Source organism: Ischnura elegans, chromosome 8 (genome assembly GCF_921293095.1).
Source record: "Ischnura elegans chromosome 8, ioIscEleg1.1, whole genome shotgun sequence".
Taxonomy (NCBI): Eukaryota; Metazoa; Arthropoda; class Insecta; order Odonata; family Coenagrionidae; genus Ischnura; species Ischnura elegans.
In genome coordinates this window covers 114,923,059-114,941,220 of record NC_060253.1, presented here as the reverse complement: position 1 = coordinate 114,941,220, position 18,162 = coordinate 114,923,059, and the positions used below count along the sequence as shown (strand labels likewise).

General features: G+C 38.1%; 1 protein-coding gene across 1 annotated transcript in view; it reads right to left on the bottom strand.

Annotated features, from left to right (window-relative positions):
* LOC124163447 (protein unc-45 homolog B) overlaps positions 1-18,162 on the bottom strand; it is a 233,099-nt gene that overhangs the window by 123,330 nt on the left and 91,607 nt on the right. The window contains exons 12-13 of the mRNA XM_046540368.1: positions 9,726-9,835; positions 2,758-2,899 (exon numbers count right to left, since the gene is read on the bottom strand). Coding sequence (XP_046396324.1) covers positions 2,758-2,899; positions 9,726-9,835 — 252 coding nt within the window. The remainder of the gene's footprint in view (positions 1-2,757; positions 2,900-9,725; positions 9,836-18,162) is intronic.

The window sequence follows — 18,162 nt, the reverse complement described above, 5'->3', positions numbered from 1 at the left end:
TTTAAGAGTTCGTCGCGCAAATTCCAAGGCACGTCAACCTTAAACGAGCGGTGTTGCTCACCGACATAAATATCCTTGCACTGAAAGTTACACTGAGGAAATTTTTTGCTCAGGTAACCAGTGATTACCGAAGGCGAAGCCTCTCGTTGAACTCGCCCCACATACAGCAATGCGCGGCGAGGGAAACCGGAGAACTCATTGTAGAGGTTGTCTGCCTGAGTAATAGAGCCAAACACACCATTTCTTCTGTTTTTTTGTTTCTTAATACTTTTCTTAGAACGCACTGTCCGGAAACCATCGCGATCCACTCAGAATGACTTACATCGCTCTCAGAACATATTTCCTGTTTTCGGTCATTAACAGGAGATGAGATAACACCACTTAATTTCACACTAGAACTTATTTCTCGAATTTCATTTGAGATAACAGGGGATGGTGTGACAATATTAACGGTTTCGCTTGAGGATGACGCAACACCATTCGTGTTCACATGAGAAATTACTACAGGCTTACCGGTGTCATTGCAAGCGTTATCGGAGGTAACTTTCGCAAATGTAACACTTTTCTTTGGCTTAATGGTGTTCACAGCGAGATTCTCCCTAAATTTCACAATCTCGGCTTTGAGATATTCAATATCGTCAGCCATATTGGCGATAGAGAAGTTGTTCACTCGGCAGCGAAAACACTTCCAAAATAAAAAATTGGTCTCATTTAAGGCCTTCAAATGAATTTCACCCATTCCAGAGCACTTCAATGAACAATAGTGGAGCAAAAACCACAGTAAATCAACTTTTCACTTGCTAGAATAGAATTTTGGCAGGAGCCACAATTCGGCAGCATGGTTGATGATGCCATTTTGAAAAAAGAGAGGAAGACGCCATACTTACCGTATTTCCCGGCCTATTAGACGGATTGGCTCATAAGACACACCTTGATTTTTAGGTTAGAATTTACCAAAAAACTCATATACTTTGACCATACAGAAAAGAATCAAAGTATTTTAATGATACTATTTTACACAAAACGGAAATTTAACATAAAAAAACTGGAAAATACGTCGGAGTTAATTCATCACAGAATCCCAAAAATTCTTCATCACTGCTGCTAAAATCATAAGCGTAGTTATTTCCATGGGAGTCGTCACTTTCCTCATACAAAATGTCATCTTCACTTCCATCCAGCGCATTGCTAATTCCACACTCTTTGAAAGACTTTACGATGGTCTCACTTCTGCCAGGAGTTTTTCACCCTCTCACAGACACTAGAAATTGACGGCCGTTTCATTCTTGCATCGTGACATGGTGAGTCAGTGCCTCAATCCACTTTATCCATTCTTCATGCATAAATCCCTTGAATGGTTTATTGACTGAAACATCTAAAGGCTGCAGTTGAGAAGTCAATCCACCAGGAATCACAGCAAGATGCGTCTGCAGTTCAGTAGCAAGGACTTTTGCTGACTCCATTATGTGGGCCTTGAACGGATCGTACACCAATAAAGACAATTTCTTCAGAGATCCTCCTGGACGCCTGGACCACACCTTCCGCTACCACAGTTTCATACCCTCTCCATTCATCCATCCCTTAGGATGAACATGAATATAAATTCCATGTGGAATTGTACATTTAGGCAACGCCTTTCGTTTAAAGATTAACAAAGGAGGGAGTTTTGAACCGCCAGCACAACACGCAAGGACAACAGAATAGCACGTTTTTTCAGTATCTGAAGTCTTTCTCATCACCGTCTGGGAACCTTTGATGTCCACTGTTCTATTTGATGGCACGTCAAACGTCAAGGAAACCTCATCCATATTTCCTATTTGTTCTATCTCAAAACACTTCATTTTTCTCAAGTTTATCACGTATTTGTGAAATTCGATAATCTTTCTTTCATATTCAGGTGGCAGTTTTTGTGCTATTGTAGTTCACATGCACAGACCATTTCTCTTCATAAATCTTTCACACCACGATGTTGTATTACAAAAATCAGCAATACTAATCAATATATATCTACTGCTAATTTTCTCGCTACAATGGAAATCATTTTTGTTGACACAGTGATCCCGTTCTTTCTGTGGTTTATTATCCAGTTCTTAACATCTTTCTCAATCTTTGGCCATTTCGGAGAACATGAACGTGAAGATTTCTTACTATTATCTGTACTAAATCTCTCTTCTGCTTCCTCCATTCTCGTATCATCTTCTCAGTCGGAGGTGGGCCAAAATGCCTTGCACCAGCCCAGCTGCCGTGCTCTGAAGCATGACTTCAAGTTTTAATGCAATACTGTAAGACAATCTTCTCTCCTTAGATCCCATGAGGTTATTCCAATTTTTACTTTCTATGCAGCACTCAGTTTATGAGCATAAAAACAGATATGCAGACTAATTAGAAAGAAATGTATTATGCACTGAACACCACTCTTAAGCCCTGTTGAGCGGAACTGGAACAGTTAAGTGGACAGGAACGGAACCACGGAACATGTATGAATGCATGAACCAAATTAGAACTGGTTCTATTTTCCTTACTACTTGCTCAAAAAAAGTGTTATTAACGTCATTTGTAATGAATTGAACTATTTTCAGTGCCTGGTATGGTAAGTAAAAAATACTTAATGGTAAGTATTTATCTCGGCGAATCGGCTTGGTTATAATAGGACAAAGTAATACCAGCGCATAAGATACAGGCTGATTTTAGAGCACATTTTGAAGTAAAAAAAGCACGTATTATAGGCCGGTATTAACAAAACATCTTGAAACTTACCTTTCCTAAGTCCACCAGGGCCTGGATGGCAGCTCTATCTTCAATTAGCTTCTCCTTGACATCCGCATCAAGAGTAAGATAAGAAAGCCCTTCTGCAGCCCAGCGTCGAATATCTTGATCCTTTTTTGCGCTGACTAAAAACCTATCAAAAGAATTCTTCCATGCATATGAGTGTTCACAATTTGACACATATAAAGTACATCAATCAGCTCAAGTAATACATAAGAGTAGTACCTTACTTCCAGCCTCACTTGCTTACAAGGAGACATTGCCAAAGTGATGTTCGGGATCTGGATGCGGATGTTATTTTCTGAAACTATATATGTAGGTAAGATAGAAAAAGTGTCACGGCTTTCTTCCACATGGGCCGCGGTTCGAGAGATATTTGCATGTAAAGATTTCGTGCACCATGACTTCCCTTGAGTAATCCCTCTCTCTTGCCTACGGTGGTGCGCTCTAGGGTGCTGGTCCTCTAACCTTAAGTGGGTGTCCCACGTTTGAGTCCCAGTGTCGGCAATATTTTTTCTCTCTTCTAATTTTTGAAATCACTGTTAGAACTCATACCCATTCGTTTTATTTAGTTACTTCGCGATTTCTTTTGTTTTCATATCAATTTATGGATTTTAAATGAAACTCCGAATTGTGCCTTACCTCGCAAATTAGAGAACGTATTTAATAACTTACACACAAATTTCCGGGGAATTTGATCATCCTCGCCCTAGCCATTGCTCCCACAGCCTCTTCTTATATTCGTAATCTCAAGTCTTTCTTATCAACAAATAAACACCATTGCCTATCCTCACATTCAGTTACTGACCCTAGCCAGTTTCCCCTCCTACCTTTCCAGTACAATGACCCTGCTTTCCAGCAGCCTACACAAGCCGTATTCGAGGTCTTCTTTGTTTAGCTTTCGCACCCGTTTTCACACAACTGGGACTCGGCGCCTTGTTCAGGGATTATCGAGGGTCAGCTGTGGAGGGAGGGTTGTTGGGACGGAAGTCTTTGAAGGATGCTAGAAGGCAGGTCATAAGGGAGGCATGGTGAGTGGAAGGATAATGTTGTATGAATCGAGATTTGTTGGGAAGACAGTGGGTGGGCTGTGGAGAAAATCTAATGGAGGGAATGCCTAGTGGAAATGATATTTTGAATAAAAAATATTTAAGCCAGAAAATACTGGTTTTTCAGAAATGGAAAAAAAGACATTGAAAGTGGAGGCACACGCATCAAAAACCAGGGAACGATTCATGAATGGATGTACGATCATTTCACTGATGCGAGGCAGAGGTGTGCATTGGTGCACATGATGAGCACATTACCCAGAAAAATATGTGTAAGTTATTATATATGTCCTCTAATTCGTGTGGTAAGGCACAATTCAGAGTTTCTTTTAAAATCCATAAATTGATATGAAAACAAAAGAAATTGCGAAGTAACTAAATAAAACGAATGGGTATGAGTTCTAACAGTGATTTCAAAAATTAGAAGAGAGAAAAAATATTGCCGACACTGGGACTCAAACGTGGGACACCCACTTAAGGTTAGAGGACCAGCACCCTAGAACGCACCACCGTAGGCAAGAGGGAGGGATTACTCAAGGGAAGTCATGGTGCACGAAATCTTTACATGCGAATATCTCTCGAACCGCGGCTCATGTGGAAGAAAGCCGTGACACTTTTTCTACCCTACATATATAGTTTCAGAAAATAACATCCGCATCCAGATCCCGAACATCACTTTGGCGATATCTCCTTGTTAGAACATGACCATTTTTTAAATTTCGATGGGAAGCAAACCTTGCATGCTCAAAAGGCTATAAACTAAATAGAGAGAGGGCACTAAAACCAGGAACAACTCAATGCAAACTCAACCATCACTAGTTCTAAGTTCACCGTGGTCACTGCAAGGAGTGAACAAGCATTTAACATGTAAGAGCAGGTGTTGTTTTGTGATGGATTTCAAGAATTTTTTTTTTAATTGATGACATGGTTGAGCTCCGGGGCAATGCATGACGAGAGGAAAGAAAGAAAAAGAAGCAGTTCAGATTGGAGCTCTGTAATCAACTGCAAAAATAACTCTGGGATGAAAGAAATGTTCAGATTTTCAGCTTCCCAAAAAATCCAGTCGTATAATTGTTTTCATAAATACTGGGCAGTTACACTTGATTAGTCGATTGAAAAAAATTATATTTCTTCTAAGTCTATTTTTGCAGCTGCCTGAATGTTAAAAGATCATATGCATTAAAATTTACTAGTTCATATGATTCAGTCACAAATAATGAGTGACTAGTCACCGTACATATGCAAGCTGTTGAAAAATATGTATGCATAAATGGATTAGTTTCCATCACAAGAATAGAATGGAGTATCTTCATGTCCTCTCTTTATGTCCTTACTCTGAGTCAATATCTTTCAACATTAAAGAGTTAAAAATACATGTGGTCTAAAAAGTTCCCAGTATAAATGTGTAAATCTATATCAATGTTACAAATAATTAAATACTAAACTTGGATACAACATTTCCACAAGGAGCAATATTAAGGCACCCAAAGGCATTGTTAAAAGCATTGAATTTGGGTCTTCTGGGCTGTACACCAACCCCAACACGGCAATTGCAAGCAAATTTAGTAAAACTATGAATAAGGCTGTACAGTTGTGTTTTTTTTTCATTATATATGACAAGGTTGAAACAAGCCACTAAACTTTTTAATGTCGCTTGCTTTCCTTTTGGACAGAAGTGAACACATCCATGTCTCGCTTAGCACAATTTGGATACATGTAGCGCAAATTCATTGCTCAGTGAAACATTCTTATGCTGCTTAGCCTAATCAAATAACCTTTAATACTCTCCTAACAAAATGGGAACTTGCGCTAAGTACACACGAAATTACACTCCTTTTACGCATATTGATAGAATTGCTGGCCTCATATTTTATTCTTCGTTTATATATTCGTTAAAATCCTTTGCTGTGCAATGCGCAAAAACATTACTCCTCATGCATCCAGACAGATGACCCACCTAAGTAGCTAATTTTTCTTGTCCCTTTAACTGAATAAGATCAGTTAATTTAGATCAATAATTAAGCTTGGAGGTAGTGGAAATGCGTATTTTTTTTAAGCGATACGGTTAGAGACGTCATTTTTGCCATCATAGGTTATCGGGCGAATTGACTACCACGCAAAGGGTTCAGCCTTCAAGGTCATCGGAGAGCGGGGGCCTAGTTGCGTATGAATAGCATCAACACGTAAAAGGGTCCGAGAGAAAGTCTCAAACACAATGGCTTCATTCCTTCCCATCAGCAGTAGGTCTTCTGCGTCACAGGAATACGTCGAAAGTCCACTCTGTTATTCTGAATTAAGATGAGGTTAAAATGTCAGTGACATCAGCCACACCAAATTCAGCAGAGAGATCGACATGCACGACAAGTTCATTGCAGGAATAAGTGGAAAGACTTCTAATTACCTTGATTTATAATAAACGGTTGAATGATGTTCCTATATTATGGTGGTGATTACTCAGAGACATTTAGTGGAAGCTCCGGTCGGTTCCAGAATTTTAAACTTAGTGCTGGTGTTTTAGTGCTACGACATCAGGTGAATCTGCAAGTGCTGATAGAATAGTCAATGCCGCAACATTTTCTGATGAACTCCAATCTGTGATTGAGAGTGGCTCCTCTCCCCCTCAACCAGTTTTTTATGAAGACGAGACGAAATTGTTTTAGAAGAGAATGCAATCTCGTTCATTCATTTTCAGGGAAGAAAAACCTGAGTTAGGTTTCAAGGCATTTAAAGACCATTTCACGTAGCTGCTTATGATGCTAATGCCTAGTGGGACTTCAAAGTAAATCCCGTTATGATTTATCATTCACTAACTCCTCCGGCAATGAAATGGTATTCAAAGTAGCATTTGTCTGTCATTTGGATGAGCAACTAAAGGGCATGGGTGATACAAGAATTGTATTTAGACTTCAACTGCCGCCAATGCATTACAAACCCCTGAGATAGCATGCAGTTTTTTCCTGAATGTTAGCCCACCCAATCAAAAGATGGGAATATCAAAAGTACGCACAAATTTATTTGGACGAGAAAAAAACGTCTTTAAATACGTGCCAACTATCTTTAAATATATTTTAAACTATAAATGTTTAGATAAATAAGGTCTCCTATGGCTATGAATAAGAATCTACAGTGCAACCTCGATAAAACGACACCTCACGGTGAACCAATAAACACTCGCTATAATTGTCGCTTTACCGGAGGTGGTGCAAATAATAGCCAATATACCTCATATTACTCCTTTATTTTAATTTTATCGCTTAGACGTGTTTGGTGTTTTTTTGGCCATGGTGTGTTCCATCAAATGCTTCCTATTCACGCAACTCACGGACGTGCGGGTATGCTGCCGTCTGCTTTCTGCCGCCCGAGGAACAAAAGAAGATCAAGCATTTGCAAATGCTAATGCCACAATATTTTCACCAAAATTAACTACTTATTTATCGAACGACAGTTTACCACATAAATTTGAGACTGAGCACTCCATTAACTTCATTTCTAACAGATCGCTAGCAATTACAGAGATTAAGGAGTCTTGGTGTAAGTTTTTCCGGCGGTGAAACCCTCGCTATGGCGAGAGCCAGCACCAAAAGGGCCTCATAAAAACGAAATTTTTAACATGCTTATAATAGGATCAATTGACGGTGCATTGGCTATCTCTCGTAATAGCAGGGGTCTCGCTATTGCCTATACTCGCTTTAACGAGGTTCCACCGTGTATGGTTTATAGGAAATTCGATACCCTACACTTATGTTACTGGGAACGCATCCCTATCTTCCCAATGTTAAAATGCTCTCATATAACACGAATTTATTTAGCACAAAGACCGCAAGGAATGCATCCCTTCCGCTAAGCGAGGCATGGGTGTGTGTTTGAGTGAGCGTGAGTCTTCCTTTAAGTGCAGCTCAGTGCACATACATCTAAACATGACCTCACCACGGAGTAAACGGAGGCTGTGTGCAGCATGAGCCAACCTATTGCCATGGTTCACCTCATTATGTAGCACGTTAGTTAATAGATACCTAATTTCCTCTTAAAAAACAACGCAAATATCTACAAATTAACCCTTTCAAGATAGCGGAGTTTTCGCCTTAGCATGACTGCTGTACTGAGCCCCAAAAGACTCTTCTCTCTCGTGGTATGGAGCATTTTTGGGGGACTTTCGCAAAGACGGGTCTCGTGGATAATCACCCGCTTTCAGCTCCAACCTTTTTCAACCCCTCCCAGCGAGGACTCCGCATTATCGTGGACTCTGTGGGTAGTTGTGCTTCCTCCTTTCCGGGTTTACGGCCATACCTGTGGCATTGATTTGCGGTCAACTTATGGATTGCTTATTTGTATTTGGAATAAGGATAATTGTTGCTTGCACGTAAACTACAGACTTTGAATTGAATTTCTCATTTTTTTCTGAGGAATATCAAATTTTACAAGAAGTTCTAAGGTCAATATTAACACATTTAAGGCAGCAACAATTTCCATGCTGATATTTATACAGAACTCAAGATATAAGTTAATATTTATCATAGAATTTTGTTTACAAATTGTAAACACTATTGAAAAGACAAAGAATTCAATTCTTAGTTTACATTTCTTGAGAAATGAACAAATATGTATTTCGAAAACTGACTGGATAAACAATTGTATGACCGCTGTCCCTTACCGCTAAGAGGGGTAATAAAAGACGAGGGGTCAGGGTACCTGCTCCCGGATTCCAAGGGTAAAACCTAAACCCCGCAGCGTTGGGTCCTGAAACAAAGACGACGTAAACCCACGACCGTCATAAAAGGGGGAGAGCTAGAAAACGTATACATACAGCTTTCATTCACTTGTGTAGGAAAATCTCAGACGGAAATACATGGCTTTCGTCTCCCGGGTCAAGAAACGTCCACATGTATATTTACGTCTTTAGTAGGGAAAAGGTTAAGACTAACAGAAAAACCACTCTTAAACGAAACTCAAGGGGCTGAAATTCGTGGTTCTCTTAATCAGGAGTTCACTCACTGGAGGTCATTCAGAGGTTGCATCATCCCAGGGGCATGAAAATTTAAGCAAGCCTGCATACTTTATCTTCATTCTACCTTCGCATATTTCAAAACCAAGGAAAAATAATGTCTATTTCTACAACTGCAATGAGAGTCGTAGGCAAGAGACCACATTTAGGAAGCCTCAGTTTGGATTATTCCATCACTTAGTGCACTTTTTACTCAGTTTACAAAAACATATGCAGCAAAGCGACAAGTGAAAAGCAATTCGTTGTTTGAATTCTGGGTAATCCTCATGAGCACATGTGCTCGTGTGGATTACTCGTGAGCATTTCATAACTTTTCCGTGTATTATGTACTCATGAGCATTACACTGAAAAGTTATGAAATTAATAGATTTTACTGTCACGAACATAAATTTAGGTTAACAGCCCAAATTATAGCTTCAACCCCATGAAATTTGGATCACTCTTCCACAACAACGCAAGTGGCGACTTTCGTTGACCCATTAAAATGTGCAGCGAGTAGCAGCATTTTTAGAAGTCCAATCAAGAATACTCTATTGCTATAATTATGGTTGCGGACTTCGTAAATAATTCATTGAAATGGCATCATTGCCACCACACTCCGGATAGACAACTGCAGATGAGGAAGTAGCCTGAAGGGCACATGTGATAGCTCTCAAAGTAAACTCGAAATTTTGAAAAATGGGTACTCAAGAAATGGTATTTTGCAACCCTCTGATTGCCAGCTTCGTGGGTTATTAAATTTGAATCTCCTCTGGTGAACTCAACAAACGACCACTCATTCAATACTGATGACTTTCGAGAGACCCTGCCAGAATTCATGGATTTCACCTGACAAATTCTTTAACTTACAATTAGTCTAATTTCTAACCAACTTTAAATTCTAATACATTCAAACACTTTTGCCATACCTTCTGCAAGCCTCAGCAAGCTTATTGTTGGAGCCTTCAGCAAATGGTCTGATCGAGGCGTCCGTCCCACCGCTGCTGCCCAGTTTACAAAGTCCCACGAGTGCTCGCACCTAAAGTGAAATAAGAGCATGAGGCAAATGCTCCATCGCCTTAGACAATGACTACACACACAAAACTACAATTAGAACATATTGATATACATATATATTATCAACCACATACTCCCTAAAAACCAAGAGCTTCACATTTGGATAAATACATTCCTGCAATCATCATAGAGATAAACATAAATTTCAGATTTTTCCCTAGATGTGCACGTTTCCATTCGAAATATGACAAACTCAGAAAGGACAATTATTTCACCTGGCGATTAACTATGCGTGCACTTCTCATCAAGAAAAATTGTTGGGCAGCAATCGATGCCGACTGCAAAGATATTCCCGAGGACGATTTAAATCAAGAAGTCTAGATCAAATAGAAAAAGCGTTAAATTTGCTAATACAAAATGTAAGAACTGCACACCTAGAGGATATTGGTGACTGCACTCGTGCACTTGAAGCTTGGGAAACATATGAGACAAGATTTACGCCACCTTTATGCTTAACCTGACATCACGGACAGTTAAGACAAAATTATGTGGGAAGAAAAATGGATGATTAGACACGAGGACGAAGTAGAAGCTTTAGCCATTAATAGATGGAACTATCACCTACGGAGTAAGCAAAATTAAAGCAGCAATAGATTTGAATACGGAAATGCCGATGCAAAAGCTGAGAAGAAACCGACAAAAGAATACAGGTGCTACAACTGTGGTGGGTGTAACCTTGTAGCTAAATATTGCAAGAAACCACCTAGACAACCTGACGATCACAGACCAAAAACGGATAAAAAACCGAAGGTAGAAAATGAATTTAGACACGCAGGTCATTCCATTTCAAATCACCCAATATGAATAAAATTTGTTGCTCGACATTTTTAATATCCTGATTTTTTTATCACTGGTTCCCTACAAGTAGACAATCACAAAACACCATTTGAAAAAAATTTACAACCCATACTTTTTTTTGGCAGCCATTTTTACAAGGGCGGCTGGGCAAATTTAGATGAAAAACGTGGTTTGCATAAAGTTTAATTTTGAAGCTATTTTAAAAGATATCATTAAAAGAACCTTTGTGTTCATCATGAAAAGAACTTTTGATAAATATTTGTTAAATTTTTCTTTCATAAAATACAGTCAGTCAAAATCTTTCCGTAAAAACTCTGGAAATATTTGTCAATACTAACTTTTTAATGCCATAAATTTTTATGGAGGAAACTAGACTTACTGATAAATGTTATTTCTGAGTTGAATACTTAAAAAACTACTAGCAGTGTAAGTTTTAGCACTGAGAATGCACTCCTTTTTCTCCTAGAGCGTGTCAAACAATGCCGAAAAGCTTTTAGCATCGATTTTCACAGGTCAGATCTAAAAAGGGATTGAATGAAAACAAGTGAAAATTTTACAGAATGTTCTTTTTACACATAAACATATCTCACAAAAAAATTATGACCGAGAGACTACTACATTTAGAGTGGTGGAGCAGTGAATTTCAATAAAAATGCAACCACTTTACATGCTCCTGCGGTACAAACAAGGGCTCGTGCAGTGCGAGTTAGCACACAGGGGCTTGATTAAATAATAACTGTAACAATAAGTATTGTTTAAGCATTTAAAATTACATTTATTATGAATATCACTTAAAAATAGAAATATTTTGCATGGCCTGCATTGTGACCGTCATCTGCTGTAACCACAACGCACTTATGTGAGTAAGCTGCAGTACAAAATGTTTACTACAGATGGCGGTCACGATGCCAAAAATGCATAATATTTCTATATTCATTTACATTTTCATTATAAATATAATTTTAGTTTATTTCATTTTTAACCCATTTACGACCAAATTTGCGAAAACGCAACATTATTGAGGAATCCAAAAACATATTTCAATTGCATTTTATTCCTATTGAATTCGCTTTTTTCTGTAAAATTAAGTTTAAACTGATATTTAGCGAGATAATAATGACATTTCATAACTATTTTGTTATTTAAAAAATATTCAAAATGTTTAAATTATCAAGTCACCTGTTACGCAAGATAAATATATTTTCCGAAGAGTAACTATTCACTTCAGTAAGTTTTTTATTCGTCCATATGAACGTCAAAATTTCAATTAATAGATGTTACAACTTATATTTCGTGAAGAAGTCAACATTAAGCGAAAATTGGATCGGAAACATGATGTTGTGTTTTTGCATGGCCGAATCAGGTATCTATAGGTAGAGACACGAATTTTTTGCGAAACGATTTTTTCGCGGAATGACGCAAAATATCAAGATTATTTGGGATAACGCGAAATTTATTATCCTAAGCGAAAATAATGCGATTTTTAAAGAATTTTTACTGGATATTAGCAAAAATGTTGCTTATGTAGCAAAACCTCTACCTATGGAACATCTTTTCATCGTAAAATCCTCATCGCCAGCCAAAATTCAAGCATGTAACAGAGGGAAACATCTTTGTATTGAACCTCATTATTTTCGACAAACCTCCGCACTTATATAATATTAAGAGTGAGACCCCGAGACCGCGAAACTATCTCCACCAAATGAAATATTCCGTGATAAGTTTTGTTCTTGCTCCCACTTGTTTTCTCATTTCTGCAGAAAATATTACTACTTCCGACTATTAAAATATATCATTTTAAGCGCTGACGGAAAATTTCCAATTGAATTCATTCAAATACCCGTACAATATTAATCATCAGACCCGTTCTATATGTACAAATCCAACGATTATACACATCTTAGTGACCTTTAATTGTGAATCAATTCATCAAATAAGTTATGTTAATCATAATCCGTTTTGTATTCTCATCTTTCTTCATCCGAGTATAGATAGGTAAATTCCGTAATTTTCAATTGAGGTAGTAGTAAAAAATTGCCACAGTTTTCAGGGGCAGTGGTAATTTACGAAAATTACCTCTGTAATTTCTGAGTTGCACGTCTCAACGTCTGAGCACCAAAATTTCAAGCAGTCGCCAAGCGATATTAGTTTGTTTTTTTTTAACTGTTAACTGTGTTAACAAGTTGGAAATTTCTTTAACAAAAGTTTCTTGTATCATTACTGACTCTGCTGCTTATATGAAAAAGTGTGTTGACAGCCTGAAAGTCCTGTTTGGTGAGTCCCTGGTGCACATACAATGCTGGGCACACAAACTTAATTTAGTGAGCAATATTTTTCAGATAAATTTAAAAGAGTTAAATGAGTGTATACTGCAGGTGAAAAGTGCATTTCTGAATACGAGAAAAAGAAAACATGCATACCTTGCTTTCTTACAGCAGAAGTATTCAGAGGGTGAAAATAAAGCTAAGCTTATTCCATCTCCTTTAGCTACTCGCTAGAATTCTTGGCACAAGGCTGCCATTTATGTGAATGAGTATCTCTCTGATATCGGAGAATGTTTCTCATTGGTGGGGGAGGGAGGAAGTGCTGTACATAGGTTAAGTAGCCTGACCGAAGAAGAGGTTGCTATTATACAGTGCCAAGCAGCATTTGTTGTTGAACATTGTCAACCGATTGTGAAGTTGCTAGAATGCCTTGAGGGTGCATATCCTTATTCATACAAACTACAAAGCCAATTAATAGACATAGGAAATAGTCTAAAAATTATAAGTGATGGTAGTTTTGGGAATGACACATCTGGTCTAATAAAAATCTCCCAAAAATCTTGCACCTGTGCTGACGGCAGCATTAACTAATGCAGCTACGAAGGCAAAAATCAAGCTTTCACATTTACAGCATGGATATACTGCCAAGGGATTTCTTCATTCTATTGGCCAACTTTTTGATGAAAGGTTCATGAGATCCACTACAAATAATGATATTATCAGGGCCTCAAAGCATCTACCATCAATGGCAGCTCTATCTTCAAAAGTGGTTCTTGAGGGTCATGCTGCTGTTAAAAGTGCACTCACGAAAGCACTCTCTAATGGATCTGAATTTGACCTCATGTCAGAATTACTCAACTTAAAAAAAGATGCAAAAATTATGCAACATCTCATTGGAAACATAATATCTAAGAATTTTAATAATAAAAACTGACTATATCTGTCAAATATGTGGCATAAAAAGGCATAGGACTATATCTGACAGCATATTCCTATGATACGCAATGTATGATAATGTGGGTTGCATCATTGCCTATAGATACCGGATTCTGCCAAAGTTGTGAAAACGCAACATTTATTTTTTACCATAAGCAAATTTTTTTGAAGGCCCATATTTTCAATTTACCTTATTTAGCATGTTATTATAGGTAAAAGAAAGTGGAAAAAATTATATATTTTCAAGTTTTTCTTTACTCGGGCTGTAATGGGTTGAGAGCAACTTTGTGTGTTAAATAAAAAAGAGTGTTCAGACTGATGTTACACCATTACCAGTCAAGGGGAAGTTAAGTTAGAAGTTAAATTTCAAGGGCATTGGTGGTTGCTATAGTTACACTTTATTTATATAAAAAGCGTAAAATGACGTGTTGATTGTTGTTGAAGTCGCCATCTTAAGAGAACATAGAGCACAATTATTAAGACACTGAGTGAGACATATTTTTAACCCCTCAACGCCGTCATGCGTACCCGGTATGTGCCCTTTAAATTTCTGCCATTATGCGTACCCAGTGTGCTTCCTGAAAACTCTGTACATAATATTTTTTTTCCATCTGATATTGTACTTTAAACTTAAACTAATTAGTATACATTTTGAAGAAATGTTTTTTCTTTCCAATAAAATATTCAAAGCGATTTTATGCCGACAGGATATTTTAAAACGTTTCGATGAAATTCCAAATTCCAACACCAAGTTTTAGAATTAGGTCTAAAAACTCAACGCCTTCCTTCTGCTGTGCTATCTTGAAAACTGCCGCCTATTCTGCTTGTGAAACGTCAACAAGGGTCAGCTACTTTAGCCTGATATACAATATCTTCTTTAAGAGCTCACTGCCTTCTCTCCATCTTCTCCTTGCGTGCCATCACCTCAAGCCCCGAGTGTGTTAGGTCCGCCTCATTAGTCCTAAGTGAAGGGGCCATGTGCTTCGCTCTGAATTTATTTTTTTCTTCTACAGTAATCAATGAAGATATTATTCCTTCTAAACAGTCAGCATGTACCTGGACCTCTTAGAGATATTTTCTCGTCTCTTGATGGGACTTTGAAACCACACGCTTCAGTCCACTAGAACCATTCATCCTGTGTGGTGTTCTTTCAGGCAGTGTGTTGAAATTCTCATCGGGTGTACTTCCTGTGTGTGTTATTTTTTTTATAATTGGGGATCCTACGAAATGAGAATAGTATTGAAAGGCAAAAAAGAGACTCGGAAGTCTGTTTGTGTGTTAGGTTATAGTAAATTCATTGGTGGGGTGAATTTCAAGGACCTGTTATTGCATTCGTACTTAATGGAAAGAAAACGCCATTACAAGTGGTGTATAATAAAGTTATTTATGAGACTATAGAATTCTGCAGTCCTAAATTCATACGTTGCCCACAGGGAAAACGGGTATAGAAAATTGACCCTTTTATGATTTCGCATGCATCTGGTTGAGGTAATATTTTTGAAATATGCAACTCCATATGGACAGTTTGGACATGGCTATTCTACTATGGACTCCTTAGACAATTTAGTACTAAGACTCACAGAAAGACAATTCCTAAGGAGAATTCATTCAGGTGGGGAGAATTCAAAGCTCCAAAGGTGTGCAATTTGTGCCAAGTATGGGAAATGAGGAGACAGCGTGTACTGGTGTGAACAATGTGCAGTAAGCTTGCACTTGGATTGCTTCACATCATGTCACACAAAGAAGAATTACTAAGGTCAAGTCATTTGAATACAGTGAGTCCTCGTTCTACGTCACCCCGTTTAATGTCATTTCGCGATAACGTCACGAAATTTTTGAGACCGTCATTTATTTATCACACCTTCGCTTCGCGATAACGTCAAGGCTTTTAAATTTCGCTCGAGAAAAATATGCCAAGCGGCGGGCGTTGCAGGTTGTTCGTTTTGTGGGCGGGAATAGTCAGTCTAAACGAAGTGTAAAACAGTGTGTTTATTGTTAATTGCGATTACGGTTTTAGCAAATTTTCTGCAAAATGAATTCTTAGGTAGGTGCGCAAGGTTTTACTTGACATAATGGTTTTCAGGAAAAGTGATTTCAAGGAATTTTTCCGTGTAGAACTCGGAGTTTTTGTCGTCACTTTTTTCGCCGTGTTCACAATAATTTTGGTTCCTGTAACTGCGACGATGTTTCAGCGATGATGATGCCCAGGCGACGCTCGCCCGGGCGACCACCATAGTGAAGCCGAAAAGCAAATGCGGGAAGACACAAAAATGGAGAAGGATTTACGTCAGTGCTGCTATTGCCGTCGATGAAGACAGGAACTCATATTTATGCCGTAGCTTGGCATTCCCATCGTAAAAAATGCCCCAGATATGATACGCTAAAATTTTTTCGCGTAGGAATTGTGAGGTCTAGGAGCCGATATTCACTTTTTACATTGTTTCTTATGGGATATTATGCTTCGATTAACGTCATTTCGTTTATCGTCACATTTTTCAGGAACGGTAAGTGACGTTAAACGAGGACTCACTGTATTTACATATTAACGTTTGAAACAACAGAATGTGAGTACCTTTATGAAATGACTCGGTAATAATAGAACAAAGTCAAATAAATGGGCGAAGTGATGAATTTTCATGTAGGCGAAACAGGTAATTCTATTGAAAATATCCAATCAATGATGAAATTTTTTACCACAAATCACCAAAGTACATCATGTAAACATAAAAAAATGCATGGAATGTTAAAGATCTAACAGCTTAATCGAAACAAAACTTAAATCTTTGAAAACTGAAAATTTATTCATAAGTTTAGAGAAAGAGATACATAAAAAATAAATATTTATTCAAATTGCTTAAAAAATTATTATATATTAGTGCATTGTATACTGCAAAGTTTACAAAATTTTCAATGATATTGATCGAATATTATGAAAGTAATAAATTATTGAATGATAGCATGCCAAAAAGGTTAAGCGATTTAAATCTCATCAGGCTGCTGGGATGGGATTTAATTAAATGCCCACCGTGCTTTAATGGTTAAAGAGACTCCGGAGATGTGGGTATGGCAGTTTAGCATATGTATGTTAATGGCTTTTTCTCATAGCGGTCATCATTCATCGCTATTTTTGAAAGAGCCACAGAAGCCACTACCTTTCAGAGCCCACAAAAGGTGTTGCATTTCACTTTGGATATGCTCTGCATCACACACGATTTTGGCTCGGTGGGTTAGTGTTTTCATGACGCAGGCCTTCTGTTGTGGATGGTGATGTGATGTTGAATTTAAATACCTGTTGGTGTGGGTCTCCTTTCCATATACTGAGTGGCCTAGCCTTCCATCCATTTTTCTTTCAACCAAGACATCTAGGAAAGGGAGACAACCTCCTTCTCTAAGTTCTTTGGTGATGTCTGGATGGATTATATTTAAATGTCTGTGGAATGCCTCCAGTTTTTCTTTCCCATGTGGCCAGATCACAAAAGTGTTAGTATCTACATATGTATCTTAACCAGCATGATGGTTTCTCTTCACTCGCATATTCAGAGCCTTCTTCTCACGCTACGCTTACGTCAATTTTTGTGGTGGTGGAGGAGTTATATCAGCTTCACTTGGAGCTTTCTGGAATGCTGAATCGTGAGTACCTACCAGGATATTGTTGATAGAAATACTAATAACTCATCTGTATATATTCTTAATGATACCGCTCTCAATCAGAAGGGCAATTTTGAAAATGTTGCATTGAGGCAGGTTGAGAAACCGCAGACAGACCTACCAAGTGCAGTACACCAACTAACAGCTCAAAGACTTTGGCCAAAGAGACAGTCTCAGTTTTTTCAAAAGGGTTGAACTTTGCATTTACACAAAAATATTTACCAGCGGAAGACATCATCACAGGAGAAGAGACTGCAATACATCTACTTCCTCCAGACAAAGCTGACAGCATGAGACATGAAATTGTGTGAGTGCTGTGGCATTCAAAAAAATGCCTAAATTAAATTTAGCTGCCACCGCACAGAACAACTTGAAAAAACTAAAATGCAATGACAACATCCTCGTACTTCCAGCTGATGAAGGCAGTGCAAATTGCAAATAGATGTTCACTAATTCACGCATACATGTTTAAACATTTTTGGTCCCCTCCATTACAATATAAAGAAGCTTTACTGTAGTATTATTATTATTATGGTCGAACGTTTGAGTCTCTTCCCTGCTCCCCTTCTTGTCTTCATCGCCCAAACTCTTTCTTTCAAGAATGGGGCAGTTGGTCACCCTCCCTTTTCATCCAAACTACACA